Source organism: Gavialis gangeticus, unplaced genomic scaffold (genome assembly GCF_001723915.1).
Source record: "Gavialis gangeticus isolate Ggan-Ray unplaced genomic scaffold, GavGan_comp1, whole genome shotgun sequence".
Taxonomy (NCBI): domain Eukaryota; kingdom Metazoa; phylum Chordata; order Crocodylia; family Gavialidae; genus Gavialis; species Gavialis gangeticus.
The window spans coordinates 26,078,405-26,089,955 of record NW_017729022.1 but is presented as its reverse complement, the minus strand read 5'-3'; the positions used below and the strand labels follow the sequence as shown (position 1 = coordinate 26,089,955).

Genomic DNA, 11,551 nt, shown 5'->3' with positions numbered 1-11,551 from the left:
GGTGGTCTGGAACCAAACCCGCAACATCTCCGAGGTATGCCTGTACTCAATATTTTAGGGGAAAAAATATTCAAAAGCTAGAGCCAGAATAGCATCCCTGCAATCATTAGAAGAGCAATTTAGATCAACAAGGGGACAGAAGAAAAGATAACATATATACAAGCTTATAAGCAGACTGATAACCTAATCTGTGTTTTTCCTAGCCATATCAGTTCATTTCATCTGTTGGTTTGCCAACTGAGGACCGACAGCCTTGCTCTGCAAATTCATACCTACAGCAGAATTTTTTGCATGTGTATAAGCAACACAAATTTATTCAGAAGTGAGCCTAAGATTGTAGAAGGACAATGAATATTAGGTTTTCATGTCCTTTGCTCCTTTTACATTCTTCTGATTCTGAGAACAATTAAATCCTATCAGCAAGAAATATTCACTTCAAACTACCTGTACAGGGAAGCTGTTAAGTAGTATTAGTTTCCTTTATGAAGGTATCTTTGGGAATGAATTTCAAGCTTGAAATTTCAACCCAACAGTATGCCTAAATAAATCAGATATGTAATCACTGAATTAAAGTTTTAAAGAAACAGATTTTATAAATAAAGCAAATCATAGGTTGAAAATATTTGGTGAAAGTTATATCAAGTTAAGAAGCCAAAATATTTTCTAACATACAAGCCATGAAGATGGCTAAAAATGCTATCACTCAATACCGGTTTTCTCCCTCTACTATCAATTCAAGAATCAGGTCAATTCAGGGAACAAGAAAATTAAGGAATTTCCTTAGTCAGTCAAGACCCGCACCGAGTGAGACAGATGGATTTGTCATTATAAATACCTTGCTGAAAAACCTCATTAAAAAACAAAAAACAATATGATTTTGTTCCCTGAACCCACCTGACTTTTACATATCTCATAAAACAGCTAGGGGTTCTAATCTTGTTTGAAAGTTGATTTGGAAGATGTCACATGTCTTAAGATGACCTCCCAAATGATGAAAACCATACTATACAGAAAATGTTTTGCCATATTTGTAATGTCTGCCTTCATTTTGGTGTAGTATAGTATAGGGGACAAACCAATCTCTGGCTCAAAATTCCTGTCCCTATTTGTAGAACATATTTTAATCAGCATGTTGCTGTGTCAATTTTTCTTTCCCGTTTCTTGTATGTTAATTTCAGTTCCAAATCAAGTTTTGTATGCCCAGAAAGCAGCACAACTGCAGTGACTCCAGTCAATGGTAATCAAGTAAAGCCACAAAATGCAGGATTACCCTTTTGCTTTTCAATGATCCTTCTCTGCAGCAGTCACCTTGCTGACAGAGAAGCACTCTAGATGATATAGGAGGATGTGGAGGGTCAAGATGAAAGCAGGCAAGGGTTAGACTGGCCCTGCACCTCCAGGCTGCAGACAGGTGTTACACATGGTGCTAGACAACTCTCTAGAACAGCCATTTCATTGCTCTGCAAAGCTAGCTATTTCTAGCAGAGCAACTTTTCTTTATTTTAAGACCACAAACTGCTTAAATGTCTATATGCTTACTATCTGCTGGGAACAGGGCAATTCAACCCTAAAACAACTAAACTCAAGAGAAATCATCTAAAACAGTGGTTCCCAATCTGTGGTACACAGACAACCTATCAATGGTACGTGGTAACAGACTTTTATAATTACTTGATATGACAAATTTGCTGATGGTACTTAAGGTTGAACTAAAAAATTTGCTGATAGTACTTAATGTTGTATCATTTTCAATTGGTGGTGCACAATCTGTCAGTTTGGGAGCTGCTGACCTAAAATATTTACCACCATTCCAGGTTTACTGCATCAGAAACACACTACTACAATCAATGCATCCCTGTAATGCACAGCAAGTTAATTTAGTTTGCTAGCCAGCAACACTTTTAAAGTTTTCACCACAGGATTTTAAAAATTGGAGTTATCCTTTTAGGCAGGCTCTTCAAAAGGAGGTCACCAGCACAGAGCATACCGATATGTTTGAGCGCCAGAGGTAGTGACCTAAAAGACTTGCACTTCCTGGACTTGACATGGATGTGCTATGAACGCCTTGCTTGTCATCTGTATTTTGATTGTCAAAATCTATTAACTTGTTCATTTCAACATTTTAATATAGTATTATTGTGCATCTATAGCACATACCTTTCTGTAAGAGTCTTCTATCGTTGGATCGTATTTTTCAACAAATATTCCTTGAACAAACTGTACGGTCTGTAACAAAAAGAGTGTTTCCATAAACAAACTTTTCTTGGGCACGTATATGAAACATCTTAAACACAAAGCATCTTTCCAGGTCTACATAAAAACCACCAACAGTATATTTGTTTTTATTGTAGGCACATGAATATTTGGGTAATATTTCTGAACTGCTATAAAAAAGTTGTACAAAAGAATTCCCTCCCCATGATTATTAAAGAAAATAAAAGTCTATAGGCATGGTTATCTCAGACACATTTATATTTTATGTATGTCCCAAGATAGTTTGGATAATTGTTTAAAAGCAAAATTTGTGTTCATAGTATTGCAAGCACTGAAGTCACTAAGAAATCATTATTTAAGTACACTGGACAAAATCTTAATAAAAAAAAATCAGAAACAAAATTTAATAAATAAGTGTTATATATTTTGTTATGCACCCTTTAACCCAAAATTCAGATTACTGACTTGTCAATAGCTGATTTTTCTGAATACAAATCTAAAACATGCAGCCTGGACTAACTGCCAGTCTTTTTTAGACTTCTGAACTATTTAAGCCAAGCCCTCTTCCTCTTTTTGCAACAGGATGTTCTGCTGCAAAGACACAACGTATCAGGGCAAAATTCAAGCAGCTTACGAAAGACCATTCAAAACGGATCCATGCTGCATAATCTAATCTTTCTGCATGCCTGCTGAGCCTCTATGGGTCTAACACAGTGGTTCTCAACCTCATTAGATTCAAGGCACCCCTCAGAAAATGCCAGGTCTGAAACTTTCACTCATTTTTTTGACTATGGAAAATAGGGACAGGCCATACAACTTCTGAGTGGTTATGGGCTGCAACATATGGTCCCATTCCTCCAACGCACAGTGGGCGAATCCTGCTGCACTGCACCAATACCCCCCAGGCACCACTAGGGCCCCCAGTTTCAGGTTCTTTTAGCCCCCCCACCTGGTATGAACTGCCCTGCCCCTAGGGGTGGAGGCAGGAAGCAGAAGTAGGAAGGAGGGGGGGAAGGGATCTTGGAGATTTTGGCAGTAGCAAGAAAGCAATGTGGGGAGCACCATGCAGACCAGGAACCTGGGGGGCCACAAGTTAACTCTCCAGGGCCACACATGGCCCACAGTCCGGGTCAGCATGTCTTTGGCCCTATGGATTCCTTTTTGAAATCGTTGGGTTTATCCTGTGAATTGTGTAGGTGTCTGCACACCTAACAGTGCTAATGTTGTGTGGCACTCTGAGTGAGAATCATGGATCTAGTATCAGCGTACAGGAACCATGAATGACTGGTGCCTCCTGAGACTGGGGCGCACCATTTGTAGGCAGCAGTGGGGAGCAGGGACCACCTGCAGACGCTGGCAGCGGCAAGGAGGGACGGGTGGCGGGAGGTGACCACCTGCAGACACCAGTGGCAGTTAATCTCGGGGGGGCATGTCCCCCCCCATGTATCCCCCCTACAACTAGCTTATGGCAGGAACTACAGAACTCCTGCTCTGTTAAGCCAACTAAAATAGCCTTAGCAGAAAGTTTGCCTAATAATATCTTTTTCTTATAAAAACAGGTTTTGTTCGGGTCCTGCAGGCTTTTGACCTAAGCTGAAGTGAGTACTGAAAACCTGGAAATTCTGAAACCCAGAATACTTTCCCAGCATGCACAGGAACTCTGAATTATAGGTCAGGGTTACCAAGGTTTTCCATGATGCAAGATCTATTTTACAATATCTTGTTATTAACGTGTATCTGTAGTTGGAAGACATGTTGGATGTGCCCAAAATCTTATCTTCATATCTCTGCTGACTATAAAGTTGCATCTAAATAAGACAGATTCAGTGCAACCTCATTTTTAAAAAAAAACCACATTGCAAACCAAGTGACTTTATTATAGCAAACACCATCTTTCAACAATCTTTTTTTCTGTTCCCATTAGGGTTTGTTATAAATGAGGTTGTAATTGTATTACACAGCAAATCTTGCCTCACATATTCTCTAAACCATTGCAGGTACAACACTACTCCAAACTCTTCCAGAGCCTGGACAGTATTTTATCAGACTTCCCTGGACACCTTCCCTCTCATTCACAGTCATGTAACATTTGTTACAACTGTACAGGTTGCTTGCATAGGAAGTTAAATGCATTTACACAAGCCCTTTAAATACAAGTTAAATGCAGGAGACAACAAAATGGTACAAACCGCTGTCCACAAACCATTAGCAAGTGTTATACAGGTTGATATTCTAGAGTCACCCTAGGTTTGTCCAATGGGAAATAAGCTTTCTAGGAGGCTGACAAATTTAGGAACAAATAAAACATTGCCTAGTGTCAGTTTTGAGTTAGTGTTCTTGCATTAAGCTTAGGGCCCCTACACATAAATGTAGGCCTATCACACTAGGCATTGCTCAAGTAAGATCATCCTTTGCTCAAGTGAATTTAGTCTGTAATCTAAACCAGCATTTCTCAACCCATGGGTCGCAAGTATATATGGTTGCAAAAACAACTTTACAATGGATTCTCGTTTAAAAGAGAAAAACATGGGAAACTGTGGCTGCTATAGTTCCAGCCTGCAAGTGGCTGCTTGGGCTCCCTTCCCATATCCCCTACACTGCCCCCCCCACCCCACCTCCCTCCAGCCCCAGACATCCACCTTCTGCCCCACACATGGGGGTTATGGGGCAGGACTGGCCAATGTTTACAAATGAGTGGTGGTACAAAAAAAGTTTGAGAACCACTGATCTAAACGATATGCAATGTGTTGAGTTTATCACAGGAAACAAAGATAAGACATAATGCAGGACTGAGTTGCAAGGGAATAGCTTATCAAGGGAGAGATCGGCAAGTCACTGGCATGACGGTAATCAAAACTAATGATCTAAATCACCAGTTTTAAGTTTGATTTAAAACATGCAAATCAGCCATCGTGTCACCACTTACCCCTCAAAATTATGTAAAACTGCCAAAAACAGCCTTCTTTCACCCCGTCAGTCCTCAGTTTCTCCCCAACTTTCCTCTCCACTCAGAAGTTAATTTCATGTTTTTATATAGGATTTCCTGAATAAGTGTGTCTCCGTCTACATTCATGCTACAACTTTCCCAATCTGCTCTTAATGCACGTTGCTGCTGCACTTTCTAGGCTTGAGATCCAAGGGGACTTTGGACCTAAATTCGGTGGCACACTGGCACAAGAGACTGAAAATTCTATTAGATATGAAAATAATTAAATAGAATCAGTAAGTAGCCACCCACCCCAACACATTTTCTAGAACTATACTATTAATGTCATTAACATACTGCAAATTTCTACTGGTAATGTGCAATTTTATTATAGAAGTTTCTCTAAGCTCTGGCAGCTTGGCACAGCTGAAACATCATTGAATCAAGGATGAATGTGCTTATCTAGAAGTTTCAAATAAAGTGATACAATAGATCAGCTTGGAAAGAGACCAATTAAAATTTATACTAAAAATGTTACTCTTCTTTACATTTCAGCCAACAATCCTGAAATGAACAGGTTAATTCAATCTTCTTACAACTGTTGTCCAAGTTGCCTATAACCTCAGGACGAGGCTACTCTCAACACAGACTTCCTAATTTAGCTTGACAGCCATGAACAAGGTTTATTTAAGTATAAAAATTGTAGCACCATTCTGTGACAGCCGAAGATGCTGTCCTGTCAACAACAGCTTCTGCAGTAAGATCCTCACCACCCAGACTATGATATACTCAGTAACTAAGGTTCTCCAAGATATGTCTATCCCACAGCAGCTGCACTACCTATTCTGCACGAGACTGCACTATTTTTAACTGCAGCATCCACTGGGGTTACACATCTACTTCGGTTGTGTCCACACATGCGCTTTAATGTGCATTAACCTATTTTAATATGCATTAAAGCATGACAACAAAAACATGCTCTTTAGCTAATGCACATTAAAATAGGCTAACGTACCTTCTTCTAGTACCCCCCCAATAGAGGTACTAGATTTAATGAGTATTATCTAAAGTGTATTAATGAACGTGCAGACGTGCCGTTTGTTACTACTTGTGATTCTAAGTGATCACAACCCTCCTTGTTTCTTTCCAATTCAAAAAAGATCCAAACTCGCCAAAGACTCCAAAAATATTAATGTAAAGATTCATATCAACTACACTGCAAAGCAAATAAAAGTTTACTTTGAAGTATATTGATTTTAAACACACAGTAGTCTGTGAAGATGAGAAAAACAGGTTTCATCAGCAGTGACTATAGGACACACTCCTAAACCTAGCTTCACACCTATTCCTAAGTCCAAAGTGTAGAGGTCAACATATCAGTGAGTTATTCCACACTGTTGAAGATATCCAGTATTAGCCCATTCCTGAAGCAGGCAAAATACTGTAGCTCATTCTACATTATTCCAAGGCCAGTGAGGAGAGAAATACTGGATAACAAGTGCGATCCATTTGGAGATTTTCCACACGCATGCACCGCCGTGCCCCCCCAGTGCGAGGGTCTCAATCTAGCTTTCATCTTTTGAAGACTGCAGTTTTGGGTAGATTGATTCAATCTAATCACAGCTTAAGACCACCACCTGGGATTGAGACTTTTTAAGTGACACTTCACTACCAAATGGTCCCTACAGAATGTCACATAGAAAAATTCAAGCGTCAGTGGTTGAAGCTTGGTCACTTCTGACCAAAGTGGAAACCATAAATAAAAATAAAAATCAGCCATTCCAAAATCAACTTGAGGACTGCTGGAGGTCCCTAGCAAGAGTAGGTAGGATAAACATTTGTTTGAGGGTTAAGCAAGGATATTCTACTGTTAAGCAAGAAAAGATCAAACTTGACTGCACGGGCAGAATTCAAGCTGAGCTGCCAGGCAGACCTTAAAGCCAATTGAAAAGGCAGTCTATTCCAAGCAATAGGAAGGATCTTCAGTACATACCATGCTGGTTTGCACATATTAAAGAACGTCTTCCATTTAGTTGGATAATTCTTGTTTGCTTTTCTTTTACCCTGCAAGAGGAATTTTTGGACCTGGAGGAAGCAGTCCCTGTATGCTCCCTCAATCGTCACTAACCACATCACATCCAGCAGCAGTGTGTGCAGACTCCCTGCTGTAACTCAGAATGCTTTGCAGGAAACACTGAGTTACAACAAGCTCCTGGACCAAACAGAAGTTCACTATTGGTTCCAGGGGGGAGGGGAATCTAGCTGCTGGCTGCCAGCCTGTAGCTGGTTTTCCCTAGCAACAGCCCCTCCACCCTGCCAGCCAGAGCTGTTTTCAGAATTGGAGGGAGAAAAAGGGAACTGAGGGAGCTTGTTCTAGGGGTTCCCCACCAGTGCTGGAGAGTGGGCTGGGAGAACTGGAGACCTTACACCTCAGAGAGGGAAAGGGGGAGAGCTCCAGTTCACCCACCCCACCCTCCAGTGAGGGCCAAAGAAGCCCCAAACTGAACTGCCTCAGCTCCCTTTCTCCCCTCCCATTCTGCAAACAGCTCCAAGGCTGGCAGACAGCGCAGACACAAATTACAGAAGATGTTGTGTTTTGAAACGTTTTCATCTGAACCCTTATGCAATGAGGGTTCAGATTTTCACCCAGTCAGCCACTTTTAAGTGGTCTCCAACCACACACTTCCGTTTGGCCACAACTATAAACTGCTTTCTGTGGCCAGATTGGGTGAAAATTGTCACGCTTTGTATGTACGTCAATAGTGCTGCAAGGTCAGAATCAGATGAATTCAACTCAGGAAGTTGAATATATGTTTCAGGTTGATCAGCCAAAACTGTCTTGCCAGTTGAGAGTTATGAGGATTTGTGGGTTTGTCTCCTTTATATTTTATATCCTTCTGGACATCAGGAGGCAAAGACAAAATTTTCAAAATATGTTCCAGATAGGATGTGAGCTGAGGATCAAGAATTCTGCCACATGGTGCTGGTGCTGACACTGATAATAAACAAGTCTATCAGAGGGCTCCTTCACAGGAAAACTGCTTGGGATACACCTCTGCAGTAACTGCTTGCAAGTTAGAAAAACTGGAAGTTATCTGCTCAGAAAATGTGAACTTATTCACCACTCTTGAGAGCCATCCAGGCTGTTCCATGTTCAGAGTTTGATAGCTTCCAAAACAGAAGATTGATAGCTTCCAAAATAGAAGATGGATGCATTCCTTTCTGTCAGCTTACATAGTGCATTGTGTGATAATGCCCATCAGGATCCACACTTTCGAGTTTTGAACAACAGGCAATTAAGTCATACATGCTAGTCTAAGTGTGGATGCCCATAACATCTGAGGACAAGGTACCTGGTATCTGTAGGTTTGCCCAAGTTGGCTCCCCAATCTGGCCCCGATGCATCCATGATTAAAAAAAATTCATGGCTGAGTAAGCAATGGTACACCTCCAAACACATCCTGCAGTCTGGAAGTGGAATTATCACCTTGTTCATTTGGAATTTTACTGGAGAATAGGACAACCAAAACAAAAGATGAAGAAGTCAAACAAAAGTTGATAAGCATTGTGTTCATACACACAAATATATGGCTTAGTAACCTCAGAAATGCACACACCATCAGAGTATGTTTGGCTTCTAATCAACGAATAGCAACTGAAAGAAGAAAAAAAAAAGCACAACAGACCTAGGTTTGAAGAGGTACACACTATGACCTGGACTCTCAAGGCTTTCAGGAGCTCCTTGTCATAACAGCATAAAACATAGCTGAATCAACAGTGAGAGAACAATCTAGGCTCCCATGATCTTCTGCTGGGATCTGCATTTGATAAGCCCTCCACATAATCGCTGACATGAATAACTTCCCTTCTGAGATTTCCACTACTGCTAGGCACTTTAAAGATTCCTGATGCAATCCAAAGCTCAGGAATCAGTATTTTCTACTGGTACTAGCTGGTTCTATGATAAGCTTCTGGTATTTCCTGTGGGTCATATTGTTTACTAGATGGAAATTTGTATCCTGTAAAGTGGCATAACTTGCTTTTTGTCTTAAAAGATGAGACAATAGAAGCATTACCTAAATGAGGCCAAGTCCTTCAATTATAAAAGTAGTGAGAGAGAAGAGTTGGCAACTCTTAATATTTCCTTAGGTGCTACTACTATGGGTCCTAGACAAAGCATCAAGGCCACACCTGTTCACAACAGGCTCTTATGCAAAGGATCCCTGAAGAGGAATGGGAAGAGGGTAAATCAAGATTTAGAAGTGTAGTAGATAGCTTTGAGAAATGTCCAATGCCTGTTTGTTGTATACTAGCAGCCCACATCAAAAGGTAGGGAAAAACAGTTCCTAGAGGTGGGGGCAGGTTTCCAGCGACTGAACACTACAGTAAAACTCCCTGCATCTAAGGATGGAGAGCATTCCTGAGTCATTTGCCTTCCTTCAAGCTATTCTGACAGTTTACTCTAGCAGTGGGATGAGATCCTCTGCTGTGCTTGGAACTTCTATGGTTCCCTATAAAAGGAAATTATTATGTACATTTTAAAGAACTAAAATGCAGTCCACGAGAGCACGAGGCATTATTCCTGTTCTTTGGCTGAAGAGCACTACCCAAAGGACAAAGTACTGCAGAATCCATGCATCCTCTATGGCAGTGTTTTTCAACTCGTGGGTCACAAGAATACATGAAAGGGTCACAAACAAACTTTAAAAATGGATCAACACACTTTAAAAATTAGTTCTCTTTTAAAGGAGAAAAAAACCCATGCAAAACCATGGGTTTTCCCTTGCAGGTTGGCAGAGTTCCAGCCTACAAGGCTGCTTGGGGCCCCCCATTCCCCACACACTGGGGGGCTTGGGCTTAGGGGTAGCAGGCAGTGGGTCAAGAGTGAGAGGCACCAGCAGGGGCAGGGGGCTGTTTTCTATTTAAACTATTTACTGGGTTGGGACAGGCCACTGATGTTTACAAGTGGTCCTGGTACGAAATAAAGTTGAGAACCACTGTTCTATAGCATTTCAGATGCCTAGGGCCAGAAGATCCAACTTACTGGGCAGCCAAATGATTCTGGAGCCCTACCAGATAGGGACTAGGCCACCTATTAATTATGTTCTTGTAACCATCTGGCCTACCTTGATGCATTTCCTTCAACTGTTTCTTATTCTCCTGTGAAATTTCAGATGGGTAGCTCTCTCCCAACTAAAACCTGTTTGCTATATCTAGTTTTTCTTCATAAAATAGAGGGGGTTGGTAGACTTTTTTGGATACAGAGTATACTAAAGGACAGGGCTAGGATTCAGAGAGACCTAGACAAATTGGAGGATTGGACCAAAAAGAAATCTCATGAGGTTCAACAGGGACAAGTGGTCATTATATATCACCACTATGCTGGTGAACAGAAACAAGGAAATATTAGGGTATGAACAAAAGATACCATTGTCTAACTAGCTGGCAGGTTTATCCAGGCACGGCACTGACTGGACTCAGAATCTAAGTCCTGGTTCTATTTATATTTACAGCTCTCTGACCCTTTGAGCTAAGCAAATCATTTCACCTTAGTAGCCAAAATTTCTCATCTGTGAAAGGATAATGATACTTGGCTTCAATTGCAAAACAGATTTACAACATAAGAGAACTGTACAAGGGCTAGGTATTATTAGCAAAAAACAGATGGATGAAGTCAAACATATCTCAGATTCCAATTTTAAGCTTCAAGCTGAGACCATACAGAAGACTGAGTTGTTGTTAACATTTTAAACTTAAGCACTCTTTTTAATACCAAGGGTCTGATTTCCAGAAATTGAATAAGCATACTTTCTTGCACAAAAGTAGTTACAGCTGATGAATGTCTGTGCACAAACCACCGGAGGCAGAGATGAACATTGAGTTAAGTGACTATCTAGCAATATATACTCACAAGTCACAGTATGTTTATGAACGTACATCTACCTGCTTACTAAAAAGAACTTATAAGCAGCATGCCCTCTAAAAGACAAAAATTACTTATAGCAGTTAAAGAAATACTACTTACCAGAGCAGACTTTCCAACACCTCCTGAACCAAGAACCACTAGCTTGTATTCACGCATGATGGAAGTGTTGGCTTACCTCCTTGATACCTAAAATACACAATAAATTACTTATCAATCCTGTACTACAGAAACATTAATTTACATCTTTATTTTACAGTGTCTTTATGTTAGCAGTTAATTCCTATCCAATTGTCAAACAACAAAAAGCTCTTTTTAACATTAATTTTATATCCACTAACTGCAGAATAGATACCACTCACTACGTGAGTAATAACCACTATTATTCTGTAATGTTACTTTCAGGGTTAGTATCTATAATGCAGTTTATCACTTATCCACATAGTAAAAAAAGAACCTTTCAGAATATTTTCTTCATCATCAGAACA

General features: G+C 40.4%; 1 protein-coding gene across 2 annotated transcripts in view; it reads right to left on the bottom strand.

The window, feature by feature from the left end:
• Nucleotides 1–11,281, bottom strand: part of RAP1B (RAP1B, member of RAS oncogene family) — a 46,026-nt gene extending 34,745 nt beyond the window's left edge. The window contains exons 1-3 of one of the 2 annotated variants that reach the window (XM_019514704.1): nt 11,166–11,253; nt 8,494–8,647; nt 2,158–2,226 (exon numbers count right to left, since the gene is read on the bottom strand). Coding sequence is in view for 1 of the 2 variants with exons in the window: in XM_019514703.1 (XP_019370248.1) it covers nt 2,158–2,226; nt 11,166–11,222 (126 nt within the window). In the remaining variant the exon portion in view is untranslated. Of the gene's footprint in view, nt 1–2,157; nt 2,227–8,493; nt 8,648–11,165 lie in introns of both variants that reach the window. The other variant, XM_019514703.1, reaches the window with a different exon arrangement.
• Nucleotides 11,282–11,551: the final 270 nt, after the last annotated feature.